Below are 8891 nucleotides of genomic sequence, written 5' to 3'. Positions count from 1 at the left end.
ACATCCAGCACTTCCTCCTCTGTAATCAGTACATTTTGCAAGATGTCACCATCTATTTCCCTACAGTCTATTTCTTCCATATCCTTTTCCACAGTAAATACTGATGCAAAATATTCGTTTAGTACCTCCCTCATTTTTTTGTGGCTCCACACAAAGGCCACCTTGCTGATTTTTGAGGGGCCCTATTCTCTCCCTAGTTACCCTTTTGTCCTTAATATATTTGTAAAAACCCTTTGGATTCTCCTTAATTCTATTTGCCAAAGCTATCTCATGTTCCCGTTTTGCCCTCCTGATTTCCCTCTTAAGTATACTCCTACTTTCTTTATACTCTTCTCAGGATTCACTCGATTTATCTTGTCTATAGCTGACATATGCTTCCTTCTTTTTCTTAACCAAACCCTCAATTTCTTTAGTCATCCAGCATTCCCTATAGCTACCAGCCTTCCCTTTCACCCTATCAGGAATATACTTTCTCTGGATTCTTGTTATCTCATTTCTGAAGGCTTTCCATTTTCCAGCCATCCCTTTGCCTGCAACATCTGCCTCCAATCAGCTTTCAAAAGTTCTTGCCTAATACCGTCAAAATTAGTCTTTTTCCAATTTAGAACTTCAATTTTTAGATCTGGTCTATCCTTTTCCATCACTATTTTAAAACGAGTAGAATTATGGTTTCTGGCCCCAAAGTGCTTCCCCACTGACACCTCAGTCACCTGCCCTGTCTTACTTCCCAAGAGTAGGTCAAGTTTTACACCTTCTCTAGTAGGTACATCCACATACTGAATCAGAAAATTGTCTTGTACACACTTAAATTCCTCTCCATCTTAACCTTTAACACTATGGCAGTCCCAGTTGATGTTTAGAAAGTTAAAATCCCCTACCATAACTACCCTATTATTCTTACAGATGGCTGAGATCTCCTTACAAGTTTGTTTCTCAATTTCCCTCTGACTATTGGGGGGGGGTCTATAATACAATCCCAATAATGTGATCATCCCTTTTTTACTTCTCAGTTCCACCCAAATAACTTCCCTGGATGTATTTCCAGGAATATCCTCCCTCAGCACAGCTGTAATGCTATCATTTATCAAAAAAGCCACTCCCCCTTCTCACTTGCTTCCCATTCTATCCTTCCTGTAGCATTTGTATCCTGGAACATTAAGCTGCCAGTCCTGCCCAGGCGTGAGCCATGTTTCCATAATTGCTATAATATCCCAGTCCCATGTTCCTAACCATGCCCTGAGTTCATCTGCCTTCCCTGTTAGGCCCCTTGCATTGAAATAAACGCAGTTTAATTTATTAGTCCTACCTTGTCCCTGCCTGCCCTGACTGTTTGACTCACTTCTGTTCTCAACTGTACCCGTCTCAGACCGATCTCTTTCCTCATTATCTCCCTGGGTCTCACCCCCCCACCTTACTAGTTTAAATCCTCCCAAGCAGTTCTAGCAAATTTCCCTGCCAGTATGTTAGTCCCTTTCCAATTTAGGTGCAATCCGTCCTTCTTGTACAGGTCACTTCTACCCCAAAAGAGATTCCAATGATCCAAAAATGTGAATCCTTCTCCCATACACCAGCTCCTCAGCCATGCATTCATCTGCTCCAACCTCCTATTCCTGTCCTCACTAGCTCGTAGCACTGGGAGTAATCTAGATTTTACTACACTTAAGGACCTCCTTTTTAAATTTCTGCCTAACTCTCTGTAATCTCCCTTCAGAATCTCAACCTTTTCCTTTCCAATGCCGTTGGTTCCAATGTGGACAATGACCTCCTGCTGGCCCCTCTCCCCCGTGAGAACATTCTGCACCCTCTCTGAGACATCCTTGATCCTGGCACCAGGGAAATAACACACCATTCTGCTTTTTCTCTGCTGGTCACAGAAACGCCTGTCAGTACCTCGGACTACAGAATCCCCTAACACAATTGATCTCTTGGACACCGACGTACCCCTCGTTGCAATACAGCCAGTCTCAATACCAGAAACTTGGCTGTTCGTGCTACGTTCCCCTGAGAATCCATCGCCCCCTACATTTTCCAAAACAGCATACCTGTTTGAAATGGGTATATCCACAAAAGACTCCTGCTCTAGCTGCCTACCTCTCTTACCCTTCCTGGAGTTAACCCATCTATGTGACTGTATCTGAGACTTGCCCCCCCTTTCTATAACTGCCATCCAGCACATACTGTTGCTGTTGCAAATTCCTCATCGCTTCTATCTGTCTTTCCAACCGATCCACTTGATCTGATAAGATTCGCATTCAACAGCATTTATGGCAGATATAATCCGCAGTAACTCTTAAACTCTCTTTAAACTCCCACATCTGACAAGAAGTACATATCACTGCAAAGGCCATTTTTGCTCCTTCACAATCTACAGACCCAAAAAATAACACCATCTTATTCCTCTACAAACACTGCCCCAGGTTAAATTAATAGCTATGGCTTATATTTTAAGTTTAATCAAGAAACTTATCTCCAAAAATATATAATCAAGAAAGAATCCACTATACTCACTACTGCAGCCTTTCTCTTGGACAGACTTAAAACACCAATTAACTTGTCTGATTCTGTGCTGTGAACTTCCAACAGTTCCTCCAAGATTAGTTGTGAAATTCACTGTTTGTTAATTGTCCCAGATGCACTCCGATGTCCAGCGACACATGAATTCAAAAACAGCAAAGGTAGTAACTGTGCAGGTTCGTTCGTTCTCTCTCTCTCTCTCTCGCTCTCCTGCACTGTCCTCACCATGTGCTTCCTTTGTCTGCTCTTCTCCCTTTTAAAACTGCTGTTGTTTTGACTTTTTTTTTTCCAAAGTTCCAAAACAATGCAACAGCATATAAAACAGTAATTGCTGCTCCTGGAATTCAAGAAAATCACCTCCAGCACCTAAAATACCTCAAAAAAAGGAGCAGCTCTTACAGCCAGAAATTTTTCCCGTCCTCCATCTTGGATTACCCAGAATCCTCATGTTGGGTTGTGACAGCTGCTTGGAAAAATTCCAGGAGCATTCAACAGGTGACCTCTGCCCACCGCATGCCTCCACTCCCACCATTGGTTATCCCATTATGTCCAACTTCAGGCTTCACAGCCTCCTCAAGCCAATTGCAGAAGATGTTGTCAAGGTTGGACATCAGAATGTTGAGCTGCAGTCCTGCCTCTCCCAGTGACAGTCAATAAGGATAGTTGCACAGGAAAGTCTTTAATAGTACGGCGAAAGGGAATGCAGACGGTTCAAACAGACTCCCTGATGGCTGATTTGGTGAGTCAGCTCTGAGGGTGGTTACAGATCTTCCAGGTCTTAACACCTTGCTTGTGCTGGGTTTGCTGAAGGCTAGGGAGGGGAATAAATTCAAACTGGATTCTAACTTTGACCACACCGCAGTCCCTTTGCTGGTTGTGAATCTCGAGTAAGATTGGTAAAAACAGTCAAGCCGGTATTCACTAATCCATGACGAATGGTTATTTGGATAAGATGTCAGAAACTAGCTGCTGCCTGTAAAACCATAGCAGGAGTCACATTAAAAGGTTGATGTAGCATTACCCTAACTCCAGCTATTGTTGTACAAAATGCCATTCATTTTTAAAATGCACGGTTGATTTTTCTCCTGTATGCCAAACAACCGCTTATCCAGTGCTTGGGGTTTGGATTTGATTGTAAGTGCTCTTTCTGGCATCATGTTCAGGTTGGTAGCCTTCCTGCCTCTCTTACTTAAGCAAGAGCCTGAACACCATTATAGATAGGAATTGTTTGTAGCCTGCACATTGCTTTTGAAGGGACTGGAAGATCCTCTGTGGTGAGTCTTCAACCTACCTTGCTGGCAAATACTACTGCTGAATTCTGAAGCCTCACCAGGTTTGCTGGTTTGGACCACCACTTTGGGACCCGAATTTAAATAAGGTCACCGAGGCACTTTGTCGCGGGAAGGGGTGGCCAATCACCGCGTTATATCAGTCATCTGTCCAAAAGAGTCAAAATGTACACTGTTTGTTTAAATGGTGCTGTTCATTGAGCACTTTATGTTGATAAAGCAAGTGTAGTGTCCCTTTAAGAAGGATCTACCTGATATGAAACACTTTTATTCCTTGCAGGGTAGGCTTTATAGAGGATTCTGGGATTGCTTGCTGAAGGTCTCGTGTAAGGAGGGAGTCCTGGGTCTATACAAGGGAATTGGACCTGCCTACTTTCGCTTGGGCCCACACACAGTTTTCAGTCTGCTGTTCTGGGATGAGCTCAAGAAACTAGCCTATCCTGACTACCGTGAGAAAATCTGAGGCACCCGCTACAGATACTGAGTGTCTATGTCAATGGGGCGAAGCCTCCAGTAGAAACAGGGGGAGTGTGTGGTCTCCATCAACATTGAGCCAGAGGAGTTGGCAGACCTGCCTGTTGAGTTTCTAAGGGTGACCAAGAAGAGAGTGTTTCCATTCACAGGTCAGGAAGAAAATCCATTTTTCCTCAAATTACACTGGAACCATCTGAGTAAAGATCCACTCCTTCCTACTGATACTTTTCTCACTTCATCAGCAACAATTTGATGGAATGAGTGATTGCTACAGAAATTCAGATAGGGCCCCAAGCCTGGTCACTGTCCGCATCCTGTGGTAATGAGGAAATGATGCCAACGGCAATGGTGGGCCATTTGGAAGAACGTTATCACATAGATAGACCGATTCATATACTGGTCTTGGAGTAACATCAAAGACAAAGCAGCGACTAAATTATAAACCATCACCTTGTATTTATCTGTTGATCAGTCTCATCACATTCAGGTCCATTTTGAAGCCTTGCTTTGGCCACTTAATTCCCTCACCCTCGCTGCTTGTTCCAGATTCCTCTTTCTCCCACTGTGCAGCCTCAAATTACTAATTTTATAATTCCAAGGTAAAATTAATGTAAGAATTGCTGAATTTTCTCTGCTCCCTGACTCCTTTGAATACAAAACCCACTTTGCAATTTCCCACTGCCCTGCAGCTCTCTGTTTAACAGTCTACTTTTATTAAAAAAACTTTCCATTTGTTTGTACCCATCGGGGAAGTTGGCGTAGTGTGATACACCTTCTGTTATAAGCACCCAGTGTCCACATCAAGCAGTCCTGGGTCAGATCCGTCTGCACTGTCTCTCAAACATTGCCAGGTGGTCAAAAGCACATATTAGTTGTATATTAATGGTCTCAATAAAACATTAACAATACCGGTTAAATATAGAGTAAAGCTCCTCTACAAATCCTGAATATGTGTCTCTATTTCATTTTCAGAAAAATCCTAATGTGAAAATTTAATATTTTGTACACTTTCTAACAGTTGCTGCTTTTAATTGGATTATCAAATTAGTGCTCAAACCCACCAAGGACTAGATTGCAATTGCCCCCATCTCATTTCATAGAGGATGCATGTAGGAACTTACAACCTGCCATCAGACTGGTTGTGAACAGCATCCTCAATGTGTGTTGCACAAATGGGACCTGCAACTGATATCTGAAAACAAGTTTTGCTTAGTTTTGTCTTTTTAACATTCAGGATACATAAAACATGCAACTGTCAGCATCTCTATGCAGTCTCAGATGTGACACTTTGGTAACTTCTATTTTTTGACTTCTTACTCAAATGAACAGTTAAAGTGAGCCATGGATAGCAATGGCTTTGCACACTTATTCATGAACAACGTTTGACGAAAAGCATTGTTTTTTTTTGCTGAAGTTGAGAGGCTGAGTAGTCTTACAACTGCAATGTTAGACTTCTAACTCATAGTAATGATGTAGAACAAGGAACTGGACCAAACTAAGCCAATGGAATGGAACCTCCAATACATATATGGTGTTACTGACCTCTGATCAAAACAGTGTATTGATTTTCTGTAAGGGAGAAACTGAGTTAATTTATATTGTGTGTTAGCATCTAGACTATTTAATTTCCCAATGAAAGTGCCTTTCATTGTAGTCTTCGTATCCTAACACTGAATTTTGTCACATCCAAGAAAGCTGGAACTGCCCATCACAAATGCCTCAAGGATCACTAGTCCTGCCCACACTGAGGATCACTAACCTTGCCTTCATCGGGGATCACTGTCCTCCTCGAGATCACTGTGTGCCTTCCAATGTGTTCCTGTAATGCTGCAAAAAAGAAAATTAAAATAAGAATTGTGAATAAGAGTTGAATGTTACTTTTTTTAACATCACTACAATGGGAAGTTGTTAATCAATGAAATTTGCAACAAATCAAGGGACTACTCCAACTAAACTTCAAACCATGTTTCTAATTAGTTCCTGCAGGACTACCTCAGGGTAGTGTCCTAGGCCCAACCATCTTCAGCTGTTTCATCAATGACCTTTGCTCCATCACAAGATCAGAAGTGGGGATGGTCACTGATGATTGCACAATGTTCAGCACCATTCATGACTCCTCAGACACTGAAACTGTTCATGTTCAAATACAAAATCTGGACAATATCCAGGCTTGGGCTGAGAAGTAATAAGTAATAGTTGTATCACACAATTATCAGGCCATAACCATCATGAATAAGAGACAATCTAACCACTGCCCTTTGACATTCAATGGTGTTACCATCACTGAATCCACCACTATTAAACCCTGGGTTACCATTGACCAGAAACTCAACTAGACTCACCACATAAATACACTGGTTACAAAAGCAGATCAAAGGCTACGAATACTGTAGCGAGTAACTCATCCCCAAAGCTTGTCCACCATCTACAAGGCACAAGTAAAGAGTGTGATGGAATACTTCCCCACTTGCCTGGATGGGCTCCAATAACACTCAAGAAGGTGACAACGTCAAAGATAACACAGTCAAATGATTGGTACATCTACAAACAAACACACCTTCCATCACTGATGTTCAATGACATCATGTTGTGGCTGTTGGAAGTCAGTAATTTCAGCTTCCGGACATTTCTGCAGGAGTTTCTCAGGTAATAAGTTGTGCTATGTCCTGTTGTCAAAACAACAGTGTGTATAAATGTAAACTTCTGACTTCTAATTAAGTCTCTGTTGGTGAGGGTGCAGAGAAGAAAGGCAAGGTACCAAATTATAAGATTTATTGGGAGGCAAAAGTTAAATTACAGGAGAAATGTTGCAGATTTTAAAATGCAGAGAGTATTGGATACTGATAGCCAATTAATATAAGTGATGGACAAAGAGCCAATGAACAGGAGTACAAGAAAAACAGTATTGGCTACATTCGCATGCACATATGCAATAGTGGATTGTACAATCGAGGAGGAAGATAGATATTGTGCTCGAGTGTGTTCACTTATCCCACTGATAGACCTTCACAATGCACTGAAATAAGCACACTTTACATGAATGATGAATGAAGATCATATTTTAAAAATAACTAGTGTTTAAACAGGCTAAAGATTCAATGAAATAAAGGTACTGAAGATACAAGAAATCTAAAATAAAAACAAAGTGCTGAGAGAACTACTGTTAATGCTTTGGAGTCCAACATGACTCTTCTTTGGAACAGATATAATTTACTATATCATTTATTTACACATTCACCAGCCAGAACACCATAAAGTAGTTAAAAGTAACCTATTTCTGTGCTTAACTTATAAGCTTATGACTATATCCTGACAAGCCTGAACAATTTATCCACTTCCTTAAACTCTTGAATAATATCTCTCATCAGCCTTCTCTTACACAAAACCCCAGGCTCTTAACCTCATCCAGGTAGCCCAGTTGCCTGAAACCAGATATCAGTTTGTTTTTCTCATTTTGCACTGCAATGCAGGTTTGCTTCCTATAGTGTCACACTGAGAATTTATACATATATGTCCATGGGTGACTAGACGAGCAACTTCTACATAATCATCCATTGTGATTTTGCTGTAGTCCTTTGGCTACATATCCTACGATCTATTTAGTTATATCCATTTGATTTCAGTGAGCTAACCTCCTAACATCCACAATTCCCTCCCCTGAGTTTAGTTTATATTCCTGCTGTCTATTTCATTCTACTAGTCTTATGATTTTGTATTTTTCTATATCATTCAGCAGTGCATTTCCTTAATGTTAAATTTGGATCCTTTCTGATCTGTTCTTTATATCCTATTTGTTTAAAGCATCCTACCCAACTTGGGATCGACTGCAAATTTAAACCGGTTTGTTTCTGTACCAAATGGCCATATCATTTATTTAAACTGCACATGCACAAATAAAATTTTAAACTAACATTCTGTCTCAGGTAGCAAAAAACTCCCATGGCTTCTTGCATATCTCAATTTTCTTTGTTCCACAGTTGTCAGCAATATCTTCAGCTGCCTAAACTCTAGAATTCCCTCCTTAAGCCCTTTGCCTTTCTTACCATCATGTAATCTTTGAAACTATCTCTTTGACAAAGCTTTTACCCATCTGTCTGATTAATTTTTATTTGGTTCAGTATCAAATTATGCATGATAATCACTTCCATGAAGAGTTTGGGGTGTTTTACCATGTGAGTGGCAGTACTGTATATAAAAGCACAGATTGTTGGTGTGTTAATGGAAGTACAGTTGGGGAAGTTCCCTCTGATGCCTTGCTCGCCATTACCCACTGAATTCACTTGACCCTTTGGAATGTCTAAAGGCACAAAAGGTACCAAGAAATAAAAAAGGTTCCTACCACCTGACTCCTGAGACACCCTATTACTGAGCATGTTGATGAAATTTGATTTCTAACTATCATTTAGTTTGCAAAATTTGGTTAGCATGGACTGGTTGGACTGAAGGCTTTGTTTCCATGCTGTGTGACTCTATGGCTCTATATTTTGTTTCTCTTCCACCATTTATTTTCACAAGGCACAATCAGTCAGTTCATCCTGAAGATAGGGTTGAAGTTTGAGGCCCAAGTACAGCAGAGTCTCAAGCCTCTTTGTTTGGGCATGTCTCTCACATGTC

At 40.9% G+C, this 8891-nt stretch overlaps 1 protein-coding gene across 1 annotated transcript in view; it reads left to right on the top strand.

Moving 5' to 3' along the window:
- LOC122540268 (solute carrier family 25 member 35-like) overlaps positions 1–6143 on the top strand; it is a 32177-nt gene extending 26034 nt beyond the window's left edge. The window contains exon 5 of the mRNA XM_043675730.1: positions 4084–6143. Within this exon, the coding sequence (XP_043531665.1) occupies positions 4084–4266 (183 nt within the window). The 3' untranslated portion in view covers positions 4267–6143. The remainder of the gene's footprint in view (positions 1–4083) is intronic.
- The last annotated feature ends 2748 nt before the right edge of the window (positions 6144–8891 follow it).

Source organism: Chiloscyllium plagiosum, chromosome 34 (assembly GCF_004010195.1).
Source record: "Chiloscyllium plagiosum isolate BGI_BamShark_2017 chromosome 34, ASM401019v2, whole genome shotgun sequence".
Taxonomy (NCBI): domain Eukaryota; kingdom Metazoa; phylum Chordata; class Chondrichthyes; order Orectolobiformes; family Hemiscylliidae; genus Chiloscyllium; species Chiloscyllium plagiosum.
The sequence above is the reverse complement of the archived record's forward strand: the minus strand, read 5'-3'. Positions and strand labels throughout refer to the sequence as shown.